Source organism: Bidens hawaiensis, unplaced genomic scaffold (assembly GCF_021521415.1).
Source record: "Bidens hawaiensis isolate Kalapana, Puna unplaced genomic scaffold, B.hawaiensis_p1.1 tig00011466_1, whole genome shotgun sequence".
NCBI lineage: Eukaryota > Viridiplantae > Streptophyta > Magnoliopsida > Asterales > Asteraceae > Bidens > Bidens hawaiensis.
Window position 1 is genome coordinate 413,844 of NW_027491894.1, and position 13,480 is coordinate 427,323.

The 13,480-nt window shown below is 36.8% G+C and overlaps 2 protein-coding genes across 2 annotated transcripts; both read left to right on the top strand.

Annotated features, from left to right (window-relative positions):
- The first annotated feature begins 291 nt into the window (after positions 1 to 291).
- LOC143538053 (uncharacterized) lies at positions 292 to 6,827 on the top strand. The gene is made up of 10 exons (XM_077031692.1): positions 292 to 957; positions 1,111 to 1,190; positions 1,304 to 1,482; positions 1,558 to 2,386; positions 2,459 to 2,586; positions 2,652 to 2,711; positions 2,785 to 2,835; positions 3,285 to 3,355; positions 3,450 to 3,601; positions 3,677 to 6,827. Exons 1-10 carry the CDS (start codon positions 677 to 679, stop codon positions 6,721 to 6,723), a joined length of 4,878 nt encoding a protein of 1,625 aa, XP_076887807.1. The 5' UTR covers positions 292 to 676; the 3' UTR covers positions 6,724 to 6,827.
- Positions 6,828 to 8,337: 1,510 nt separating this feature from the next.
- LOC143538022 (uncharacterized) lies at positions 8,338 to 13,475 on the top strand. The gene is made up of 5 exons (XM_077031663.1): positions 8,338 to 8,650; positions 12,220 to 12,389; positions 12,457 to 12,517; positions 12,684 to 12,753; positions 12,864 to 13,475. The coding sequence occupies exons 1-5, from the start codon at positions 8,452 to 8,454 to the stop codon at positions 12,982 to 12,984; spliced, it is 621 nt and encodes a 206-aa protein (XP_076887778.1). The 5' UTR covers positions 8,338 to 8,451; the 3' UTR covers positions 12,985 to 13,475.
- Positions 13,476 to 13,480: the final 5 nt, after the last annotated feature.

The window sequence follows — 13,480 nt, forward strand, 5'->3', positions numbered from 1 at the left end:
ATTAGGATGAATGATTTCTATCCCCATATGCGATTTTAGAGAACAAACATTGATAATAGAGAACCAGGAGATGAATTTTGTAGCCTATGGAAATCAATCGATCGACAAAAGATTAACTGAGAAGATTATAATTTATAGCTGTGATATTATGGTATGCGGAAACAAGGGGGGGAAAAAACGTGGTATGGAGCTAGGTGATAATTGTAGTGAGTTTTTCTATTTAATTTCTGGCTAAGATTTAATCCCACTTCTCTGGCCATATAATATATAATTAAATCTTTAACCAAATCATATCTCGTTACATATTTCTCTAGTCCAATTTATGCCGTAACTATTCATTTCAATGTCACACTTATATTATTATTATTATTATTATTATTATAACTAACCGAAAATCAGTCACCGTATTTGTTGATTGAATAGAATACCATCATCATCATCATCACCAGCTGCAGCAGCTAACAACACTCACCACCGCTCCGGTGATCGGCGTTCTTCATCTCCTCCGATTAACCTCACATATCTCCGGCCACTCCAAATCTTCAACCACCACTATTAATCTCTCACTTCCCCAATCAATTTCCATTTTCAACTCGATTTCAACTATTAGGGTTTCTTCATGACCTAATTAATTAATTACTTAATTAACTTCAACCTCAGCTTACTTAATCAACTTATGGAGCTTCGGAATTCTAGGGTTGAGACTTCAAACCTTGACCAGAGTCAACAGATTCAAAATCCTGACGGCGGCGTTGCGGCGGATGCTCCGGCGGCTGTGGCGGCGGCGGCAGATGGTGGTAATGCAAGTGGAGCTATGAAACGGAAGCGAGGGCGGCCGCCTAAGGCTCAGGTGAAAGCTGTACAGCCTGCTGCTAAGAAGAGTAAGGAAGAAGATGAGGATGAGGATGTTTGTTTTATTTGTTTCGATGGCGGGAGTCTCGTTCTCTGTGATCGCCGGTTCGTCTTGGATTTGGTTTTGGTTTTGATTGTGATTCTGTTTGTGTTGCATATTTGGGGGTTTTATTAATTTGTGCATTTATTAAAGTTAATGTGATAAGTTTCATGTTATTTGAGCTGCTTAATGAGTAATTAATGTTGCTTTTGGTGTAGGGGATGCCCGAAGGCGTACCATCCGTCATGTATTAAGCGGGACGAATCGTTTTTTAGATCAAAAGCTAAATGGAACTGTGGTATGTAGTATGTTGAATGGAAGATAGAATTAATACATATAAGTCCAAAAGTTAACATCTTGCTTTCTAGTGCAATCAAACTTATAGTATCTTGATGTTTATATGGATTTCAGGTTGGCATATTTGCAGCATGTGTGAGAAAACTGCACATCATATGTGCTTTACATGTACTTACTCATTGTGCAAAGGGTGCATCAGAAAGTCTGATTTTTTGTGTATGAGAGGTGATAAAGGCTTTTGTACAGTCTGCATGAAAACAATTCTGATGATTGAAAACAGTGGAGATGCAACGGTAAGCTGATTTGCAAAATAATTATGTTTCTTTTTATGGTCTTGTTGTATGTTTTTCCTAATGTGTCATGCACAGGTGGATTTTGATGACAAGTCTAGTTGGGAGTATCTTTTCAAGGTGTATTGGGTGTACATAAAAGGAAAGTTATCTTTAACTGTTGATGAAATAACTCAAGCCAGGAATCCATATAAACTAGCTTCCATTGAACCAACGAGTTCAAATATTATTGGTAGTGGTCGAAGAAGCATTACAGCCGACTTATCTTTAGCTAATCTTGAGGCTAATGAATCCAAAAGAAGAAAGACAGATGAACAGACCAATGGGCCTGCTAATGAGCCGTCTACAAACGGGTCCAGAGAATGGGCCAGCAAAGAGTTAATGGGCTTCATTTCACACATGAAAGATGGCGATACATCCGTTTTATCTCAATTTGATGTACAAGCACTTTTGCTAGAGTATATAAAACGAAATAACCTCCGGGACCCACGAAAGAGTACTCAAATTATATGTGATTTAAGGCTAATGAATCTTTTTGGGAAACCGCGTGTCGGGCATATTGAAATGTTGAAGCTTTTAGAATCTCACTTTTTGGTTAAAGAGGATATTCAGAAGAATAGCACTGTAAAACAGGGGGATACTGATGTTAAAAGTGAAAATATTGTGGTCGGTAATAAGGAACGTAGGACCCACAGGAAGAGTGAAAAACGCATGAAGAACAAATTGGATGATTATGCTGCTATTGATGTGCATAACATGAATTTGATATATTTAAGGCGGAACTTGATGGAGTTGCTTATTGAAGATAAGGAAAAGTTTAATGAAAAAGTAGTAGGGTCGATCGTGCAAATAAGAATATCTGGTAGTGATCAAAAGGATGATATGTACAGGCTTGTACAAGTAGTAGGTAATGCAATTTTAGTACCGTTTTCACCTTTTTAAGGCGTCGGTCGTTATTTACCGTTAAATTATTTTACAGGGACGACTAAAGTGGATGTACCATATAAAATTGGTGATAAATTAGTGGATGTCATGCTTGAAGTATTGAATTTAGACAAGAAGGAGACAGTGTCAGTTGATACAATTTCGAACCAAGAGTTATCTGAGGTGACATATTAAATCTTTGTAAAACTATTGTAAAGGGATGATTTATGTTATCATTTACTTTTCAGGACGAATGCAGACGCCTGCGAGAGAGTATAAGATGTGGGCTTGTGAGATGTTTTACTGTAGTAAGTGTGCATGGTTTGAATAATAATTATTTTTATTTATGCTTGCTGATGCTAAGTTTTGTGGTTGATTTAGCGTGAAATACAAGAAAAGGCAATGGCTTTGCAGTCGGTGCTGATTGATGATGTGAGTTACTCAATTTCTTTTGTTCTTATTTAAAATGATTTATTAAATATGTAATGTATTAACTAACAAAAACAATATTATCTTGGAATAAATCAATTTAGAAGGTTATATGCATCAAAAATAGAATTTAAGGGACTTTCAAGTTTCAACCCGTTTAACCTGTTCCAAGTTAAAGCCTTTGAACTGATTTTATTTGTACTATGATTGTAGCAAATTAAGCCTTTGACATAACTTAGTAAAATAATAAGTATTAGTCATCTTGAGGATTTCTTTTAAAACTTAATTTAAAAAAGTTTATAGTTAAGTTTTATATTTGACCTGTCTGAGATAAAGCACAATCTAAGTCGACCCATTTATAAGCAAATGGGTGGAAATGCTACATCTAACAAATAATGTAGGTTTATTTATTGCTTTATTTAATTGGTATGAACCTTTCATATGTAAAACAGAGAATTGAAACAGAGGTGTTGCGGCTCAATCAGCTTCACGATCAAGCGAGTGAAAAGGGGCAGAAAAAAATATATCCTTTGATGACAATATATACTTATTTTCAATTTGTTATTTTCTTATTGTTTACCGAGTGTTATATATTTGAATTTCTTAACAAATTCCACTGTTAGAGACTGTGTGAAGAAACTCAAAATTCTAAAAACACCAGAGGAGCGTGAACGTAGGTTACGTGCAATTCCCGAGGTTCATTCGGATCCAAAAATGAATCCCGACTATGAATCCGATGACACTGAAGAGTACTTTAACAATGAACAAGGTCTGTTTTTTTCTTTTTTTTTTGTATAGTGTTACGACGGATTCATTATGTTGACTTTTGTTGACCATTGCTCAGGAGAACAACATCTAAAGCCGAAGTTTCCTTGGGCCAGTGGCACAAACACAATCTCTCCATCGAAAAAAGTTGATAATTTAAATGATGAACCGATCGGCTCGGGTGTTGCAAATGTCGATAACGATTCTAGCAAATTAAACACGGAAAAGGATGTTCGTGGACCGCAAAATGAGGCTGATTGTAACGGTTCTAGTGTCCCCAAAAGCAACACCGAACCTGCTGTGGGCTCATCGTTATCCAACGTTGCATCAGGTTCAACTTCAACTCCGTTTCTCTCGATGATGAAAAGCGGGTCAGTTGATGATAATATGTGGCATTACCGGGACCCGGGTGGAAACGTACAAGGCCCATTTTCTTTAGTGCAGCTGCATAAATGGAATACAAGTGGATACTTTCCTGTTGATATGAGAGTATGGGCGGGTCGAGAAGCCGATTCGTTACGTTTGAACATTCTGTTGCGAGAGAGGTTTCACAATCCTGATGGTCAACGGGCCGAAAATGAACAAGTCAACAAGGATAATATTCAAGTTGAAGTTACATCATCTACCGTTGTTGCAACGTCGTATGGTATAGATAGTTCTGTTAAACTCGAGAAGATACCCGATGATTTGAATTGTGATCCCCCAAGTGTTGCTTCTTTGCCCAAGGTCAACGAGTCAACTGAACACTTAGGTATCCAAAACATGCCTGATATCAATCAGCGTGTTTCTTCGAACCCCTTACTGAAAAAGGAAACCCATGAAAGCCAAAAAATTAACGATTCTGTAAAGGAATGGGCAAAGATTCGTGTTCAAGATTCCGGGATCCAGAACATGCCTGATATTAATCAACATGTTTCGTTGGTTTTCTCTGTTGCTGATGCACCTCTTGTGAATTTACCGAACTCCTTTCAGAAAAAGGAAAGCCATAAAAACCTGAAAATACAAGATTCTGGTGCCAAGGAACGGTCAAAGGCTCCGGTTCAACATCCCGGGATCCAAAACATGCCTGATATCAATCAACACGTTTCTTCGGTTTTCAGTGTTGCTGATGTACCTCTTGTGGATTTACCGAACTCGTTTCAGCAAAAGGAAAGCCATGAAAACCAGAAAATACAAGATTCTGTGGTCAAGGAACGGTCAAAGATTCGTGTTCAAGATTCCGGAATCCATAACATGCCTGATATTAATCAACATGTTTCTTCTGTTTTCACCGTTGCAGATGTACCTATTGTGAATTTACCGAACTCGTTTCAGAAAAAGGAAAGACATGAAAACCTGAAAATACAAGATTCTGGAGTCAGGGAACGATCAAAGATTCCGGTTCAACATCCTGGGATCCAAAACATGCCTGATATCAATCAACACATTTCTTCAGTTTTCACTGTTGCAGACGTACCTCTCGTGGATTTACCGAGCCCATTTCAGAAAAAGGAAACCCATGAAAACCAGAAAATACAAGATTCTGTGGTCAAGGAACGGTCAAAGATTTCGGTTCAAGATCCTGTTATCCAAAACATGCCTGATATCAATCTACACGTTTCTTCGGATTTTAGTGTTGCAGATGTACCTCTTGTAGATTTACCGAGCCCATTTCAGAAAAAGGAAACCCATGAAAACCAGAAAATACAAGATTCTGTGGTCAAGGAACGGTCAAAGATTTCGTTTCAAGATCCCGGGATCCAAAACATGCCTGATATTAATCAACACGTTTCTTCAGTTTTCAGTGTTGCAGATGTACCTCTTGTGGATCTACCGAGCTCGCTTCATAAAAAGGAAACCCACGAAAACCCAAGAATACAAGATTCTGTAGACAAGGAACGGGCAAAGATTCCGATTCAAGATTCCGCGAACCCGCCTAGCTGGAGTACAACTTTGAGTCTAGTGGTTGGTGGGACCCAACTTCCCGATGCGGGTGACGAATGGGGTAGGTACCCTCCAACTGTTGATCACCAAGTTGCTACTACAAACCCGACCATCGACCAAATTGCCAATATGCCCTCATGGCACGGGCTCGGTGAAACGATTGAGTTTAGCACATTGGCAGAGGAGTCGGTTTCAGATCTTTTAGCTGAAGTTGATGCAATGGAGTCGCGAAACTGTGCCCCGTCACCTACTTCTAAAAGGAATAGTTTTCTTGAGGATTTGTTCAATGGTTCGATTGATGATTTTAGCCCGACTGCAGATCAGAGTACACGAAGTGACGGGTTTAGCTCCACTGCAGATATTCATTTAAGCCGTCAATCAGCAGGCTTACAATTCTCTTTCGGGCTCGAGCCCAAGCCCACTTGTACCGTTAGTATTCCTCACACCTCCGACTCGGATAATATCGGGTTTAAGTGGGCGGAAATGGGTGGTTCCAAGCTCCACCCGCCCCGCCAAGATATGATTGATTTGAATCATTCCACTCGTGCCGAAACTGACGAGGCAGAAAGAGAAACGGTAATCGAAGAAAAATCAACCCACTCAGTAGGACGGAAGTCAAAAGAGAGAGTGAGTGAAAGTATAAAACCCGAGACAGCAAAGATTGCTCATGGGTTTTCAGTAATCGTTGAGGAAGAAGGCGAGTTCATCCAGCCAGAGGTGGCGGCACCGCCACCGCCACCATCACCGCCACCGCCGCCACCTCCACCACCACCGTCACAACTACCGCCACTTCTACCGACAATGGGATTGGACACGGTTGATTCACGAAGAGTGGGATCGGGAAGACCGGCTCAAGGAACCTCAAGTACGGGTCGCGTTCATTCACACACGAGTGGTAGTCGGAGCGTGAATGTAGGGCGGGACCCGCATCACAGGCGGTCTGGTGGAGATAGAGATAGAGATAGATATTACAGTAGCAGTAACAGTCCGAGAGAGAGGAGTCATCATGTTGAAGATTCGGGATACAGTAGAAGCAGTAAAGCTGGATGGAGTCGGCAGTCTTCGTTCGGCAGTGGCGGCAGTGGTGGTGGAAGTGGTTATTCAAGGCCACCATTGAAAGGGCAGCGGGTTTGTAAGTATTATGAAAGCGGGCGGTGCCGGAAGGGATCTGCGTGCAACTATTTGCACCCACAAGACAGGTAATTTGGGATGTGGTTGTTTTGATTGGTAACATGTTTTTTTGTATGATCAATATATGTAGTATGATGATGATGATGCCTGTGATTCAATTTACCATATTTTGGGTTTATGAAGATCGATATTATGTTGATAACTGAAAAATTGAAGATGTAATAACTCATGATTATATTATTGCTTTATGAAGATGGGTTCTGTTGATATCTGGAACCCCTGCTAGATTAAATGAATCAACAATCCATGAAGCATAATATGCAAAAGACATCATAATTGATACATGAATTATTATTTCAGTTTTATTGTTTCTTTTTGTATCTTAAAAGAGGATTGACTTTTATCTTAATAGAATGGCAACAGTAAAAGATTAAATGAAATGAATTAGTTAACTCAAGTGTGGTGTACTAGTTAGTATGATTTTCGAAGTTGTAAGTAAAATACATGAAGCAATCTTGAGGGACCCTTTTGTGTAATTTTGTTGTCGTTTGGGGGTGAATACGAGTCTTCGCATGAATTCATATCTAACTTGTTCAAAGGGCATGTGGTTTGAGACTTGTGGTTGTCAAGTAAAGTGTAATTTCAGAATGAAATTAACGAGTGCATAAGTTGGCGTTCATGAAAAGAAAGCTTGAGCACGATAACAACTTAATATTGGGTACCATCCGCATGGTTTTTACCATGACTTGGATAGCATCTGAATGCTTTTTGCCATGACAAATGAGTGGTCTTTTACTGATAACGCACAAGGTCAATCGTGGAGTATTGTGCAAACATATTCGACTCTAAATGGTTTTCAAAGTATATGTATGTAATATGTTAATAAAGGCCAAACGTCCTAAGGGGAGAAAGTAAGACATCATCTACATAAAATATTTTCCTAAGGTGAGAAAGTAAGACATCATCTACATAAAATATTGAAATAGATAAATTGTAGTGAATGATCCTATGTTTGGCCACCATTTCCTAATTGATTGCATAGAAATGACAACTGATCTTACCATGTATTTCTGCAGTAGACTTTTTCCACTACTTGGAAATTGTAACTTCCAAGTCACGTGACAACAACCTTACATTTGTTTCAATGTTCACCCTTTCATTGTTTCCTCAACACGATATACATGTTTATAAGGGTATCTACGTGACAACGAAAATTAACCTAGTATAAAACCATTATACATTTTATTGGTTCATAGTCATTTTTAGTAATAAACCAAATGATTTGTTTTTTTAACTTTCTCTATTTTTTTACGGTATATTTTGTTAGGTATATGTAAACGAGTCGAGCCCGAGCTCGACGAGGCTTGAGCTTGACTCGTTTCGAGCAATTTTCTAAAGCTCGCTCGAGTTCAGCTCGTGAGTTGTTTTTCAAGCTCGGGCTTGCTCGTTTATCATTTATTAGTTAATACATATATATAAATTTAATTATCTTTTATATATTTTGAAAAAAAAACTTAAATGAGTCTAAGCCCGACTTGAGCTTGATTGTGCAAAACTCGAGTAAAAGACTTCTTTAAAACTTTTTATCGATCCGATCTCGAATAACTTAGTTACGGGCACCAGACTCACTTGCACCATTTGCAAGTTGTGACTTTGTGAGGAACAAATTAAACAAATCTGTGCGTTTACAATTTTCTTGTCTTCACCAACAACAAATTCGTTAGCATCATCTCCTCTCCGACGAAAGTAATCGGAAGCAAAATCATTATATAAATATCCATCTGGTTGGAGAAAGAATCAATGGCGGTAGAAGACGAACGAGCAAACCCTAGCTCCAAAAATCATCAAAGTAATAATAATAATTCAGAAGAGAAAGCTATTGCTGGTGGTGGTTCGAGATCAGGTAAATCATGCAAAGGATGCTTGTACTATTCTTCAACTCTCAAATCCAATTCTCGCAATCCTCTTTGCGTCGGCATCACTCGTTCTCTTCCCAAAGGTATTATTAGTATTATTATTTGAATCCTCATCTGCGAGTCACGCTAGGTTTTGATTGTTAACATTTGTTTATGTTTATTATAATATTATGTGCTGGTTTTTGATTGCTATTGCTATACTTGTTTTAGAGGAAGTTAATCTAGGTTCTGATATCATATTACTTTGATTAGGGCTGTAAACCAACCAAACGTTCAGAGAACAGTTCGTGAACTATTAGGCTGGAAGTTCGTTCCATTAGTTTAACGAACGAACATGAGCAGTGGCTCCGTCCGTTGAATTGTGTTCGTGAAAGTTTAATCACGTTCGTTTGTATATGTTGTTCATGAAAATTTATAGTAAACTTATTTATTTTATCTAAACATTTTATACATATTATTTAATTTATTCTAACATAAAATAGGAAACCGTATTCTCACCTTGTTTTTGCATTCTTCTTCTTCTTCTTCTTCTTTCCTTCCTCATTATTCACGACCTCAATCTTTAAGCTCCGTCGATTTTATTTGTGTTTGTGAACACATTGTTTTCTTAACGAACGAACATGAACAAGGCCTTGTTCGGGTTCGTTTCATCTGTTTGCAGCTTTAACTCTCATAGACTGTTCGGATAGTAAATTAGGCATATAATTGTGTCAGTTTGTTTTCAGCTGATGGTTTCATTGTAAACATGTATCAATTGAGGGCAACAGAAACTTCCAGAAGTTCGTTCATGCTCCGAACATGAACAAGGAATTTCGTTTGATTAACTAAATGTACGAACATGAACAAATGCCATGCTTGTTTAATTTTGTTCGTGAAAGTTCAATAATGTGTCTGTTTAGGTTCGTTAATGTTTGGTTGTTCATTAAAGGTTTTTCACTCTATGATTTGGATTGTTGATCTGTGAATCATGTTATTGATTATTAACAAGTGTTTATTCTCTGATTTTTGTGGAATTCAAGCGCATCTATTAATTATACTTGTTCTCGAAGAAATTAACCTAACTTCTGATATGACTGTGTTCAGATTGTAAAGCATAATTTTATCTGACTATTAAAGTTTCCTCTCACATTATCATGCAATTTAGAATAATAAAATCTTCTTATATCAGATCACCACTTTTTTAATTTTCTTATGAAGTAGGGAAATGACTGTGCCATAATCTAATTTCAATTTAGGCATATAATTGTGTCAGTTTGTAGTTCAACTAATAAGTTCGTTGTAAACATGTAAACTTAGGGCTGTAAACGAACCGAAACGCTTGGCAGGAAGTTCGTTTATGTTAGTTCGCTTAATAAATGAACGAACATGAGCAAGGAAATTTGTTTAAATTAACTAAGGGAACGAACACAAACTGTGCTACGTGTAACACCTCGGCTCGGTTAGGGCTGACGTGTCACTCAATACGGTAAATCAGAGTCCGAAATAAATATTTAAATTACAAAACAAGAATCGAAAGAAAATCTCTTTCAATAGAATCATATAGCATTAATAAAGCCCTAACATAAAATTGACACCATTGGTCATTTCATTTCCCTTATCCCTCCGCCTGATTCCCTGTTTCTCTTCCAGCTATCATCAGAACTACCCAGAAATGCTTGTCTTTTCATTTACACTTTCTTTACAGCTCTAGCAGCTTCTGCAACAGTAGAGAAAGTCGAAGAAATGATTGAACTACGAATTTGGTCTCATACAGCTTACTGATATATCTCTGCTCCTTCCTCAAGTGTTCCAGAAAGTGATTCATTGTTTCGTTGACGGAGACTATGAGTTCCCTGGTATAGGAACTCTTATGCATGCTAGTAAAATAATTCTCAAAGAAAATAGAATGAAAATCTCCCTAAGGAAAGTCTTCCACAAACGGGTCCCCTCTTTCTTCTAATACACCCTTCCACCAAGTATGTGCCTCTTCTTCCAGCATATACGATGCTAATCTCAACTTGTATAAGAAGACCAATTTTACCGATGGATTGGATTCTTTGGATCAGCTGCTAGAACACCTCACAAACAAGCAGAGAAATATCAATCGGACTGTATGTGACCAAATCTGTAGGTCAATCATTCATTTGACTTTCTCTACCGTTGCAAAAGTGCAAAGAAAGCTGATGTGGAAAGACAAACATTTCTAGGTAGTTCTGATGATAGCCGAATGAGAAACAAGGAATCAGCTGAGGGATGAGAGAAATGAAATGACCAAAGAAGTTAAGTTTATGTTATAGTTTTATTAATGTTCTAAGACTTCTATTGTAAGAGATTATTATTTCGACTCTAGTTTGGTAATTTAAATATTTATTTGGGACTTTGGCTTACCGTATCAAGTGACACGTCAGCCCTAACCGGTCCGGGGTGTTAAATCGCGTGTGTTCAATTGTGTTCGTGAAACGTTTGATAATCTGTTCATTGATGTTTGTTTGTTTAATAAAGGGCTTTAATATTTTTTTAATGACTTTTCTATTCTTATCATATAGGTTTTAGCAAAATTATACTATAAGTCAAAAGTATACATGAGTATTATGTGATTAATTTATATGCAAATTGACATATGAAAGCTAAAACCAACACAAATTTAGTGGCCAGACCGAACCGTTGACACTGGCCATTCTCGATTTGCCAAATCAACTAAAACATTGTTTGTGTTCGTGATTTGTTCATTTTCTTAATGAATGAACACGGACAAGAAATTTCCTTCAGTTAGGTGTTCGTGAACCATTCGCTTGTTCGATAAAAGGATAACGGATGAAAGTGAACAAGGACTGGTTTGGTTCGGTTTGTTTGCTGCCCTATTCATCATTGTTCTTTGTTTGAAAACACAGTCAGTAAACAAAATATAACGAGACCACTTGAAGGATGAAACTACTTTTTAAATAATTCATAGATTCTTGTATTAAGAATTTCTTACATCAATGAAACTCTTATTGCTTAAAGTTTTAAACACACCCACATATTATTATCATATCCATGACTTCAATCTCAGTATATTAGCTACTTTGATGTTTTTGATCACCTTTACTGCTTAATGAAACTTTTATTGCTTAAAGTTTTAAACACACCCACATATTATTATAATATCCGTGACTTCAATCTTACATCAATGAAACTTTTATTGCTTAAATTCTATAGGCATTATATGCCAAGTATAAAAGTTTAAACCATGCCTTGATCCTTATATAGGCAGTTAGGCACTATATGTCACGTATGTGTTGGTGTCTATTTCATTGTTTCACAAATCATAATTTGATGTGTCTTTATAGTTCATTTGATTTTAAGATTTTAGGATTGTTAGTTTATTGCACGAAGTATAGCATTATAACTTTTTTTTACACTACATAAATATCATGGCAAATTGGCAATATTACCTATCTACATCTGCAATTGGAAATTTGGTAGATATATAAGTTTATCACACTAGCAAACATAATAACTTCTTTTGAGTTGTTGGTGCCTCGCTATATTAATGTGCGAACAGTGTTATGTATAATACAATATTATTGCTAGTCTATATTCTACTTATAAAGTGTCAGGATGCACCTTATATTACTAGTTAAAATGTTAAATTAAAAATTATGTAATCTTGAGTTTTAACTCGTGTGGCTAGTACCTCGATACTATGTTGGAGAATCTGAGATGGAAGCTTCAAAAGAGGGCAGGAGCCTTGCTGATTTCAGATACGGTTGTGTCGGATATTCTGTTTATTCAGATATGAAAAATCACAGTGGCAATGTAGATGAAACACAAAAGGAGTTGCCAGTCTGTGTCGGCCTTGAGGTTCTCTCTCTCTCTCTACACACACACACACATATTAACGTCACTTACATAATCACCTGTTTTGCAGGTTCTGGTGGACAGAAAAGTCACTAATGCTAAATCTGCTCCGATTCATGCTCATAACAAAGGTAAATTATTTAGTTAGCATCATGGTTTTTGCAAGGTTATGAAATTAATAATTTACCATTGAAAAATAATTTAAGTCAAGTTATTTGATCTTGATTTTCTTTCTGTATATATCACAGGCATAACATAACAAAACTATGCATTGTTTTTTTTTGTTTTTGTGTGAAGATAACCATGTAACACCACAACCACGAGTAAACAGGCCAGCTCAATCTACATCAGATGATTTTTTTAGCAGGCAAGTAGTTATGTGTTACATTTTGACTTTTGAGGTCAAATAAGATAATGGGTTTGGACCTCAAATGTATGTATGAGTATTGACTTTGATATATTTCTTGTTTGAAACAGATTTACTAGAAACGCAAACATAGTGGCATCAGGTGTTGCAAAGAACGTACGTAAAGTCGGGAATCATATAAAGGAAAGTGTTGTTGATATATTGTATCTTTATCGAAAACCACCGAAGTAAGAACGAAAATTTTAGTAAGAAGATAAAATCAAGTTTACTGCAAGATCAAGAATGATAAACAAGAACATGAACCTGAACATCAAGCATCAAGTTTAAGGGTGCAAAATTTTTAGTACTTTTTCTTTTAATAATGGAATATATTTCTGTTCCCTGATGAATCAAATTGACAGCATATATATGGTCTTAATAGTTAGATTTTTGAGGAGTTCAAACCCATATATCCCATGTAGAATAAGAGATCGGGTTATTTGGGTCGGGTGAGTTTTAGATTACTGGGTATTTAAATTTGAATTTGGATTTGGTTTTGGTCTATTTAATCACTTAAATACCATATTAAATAACTCACCATGGTTTTGTCATCTATATTGATTACAATTATGCTTGCAATTATCATTAAGTTGGTTGCATTTGTCTTTGCATAGCTGTCCCCATGTGAGCCTTTGACAACGTTTCTTGCGTGGAAATAATGCATGAAATCTGCCACGATTATAAATAT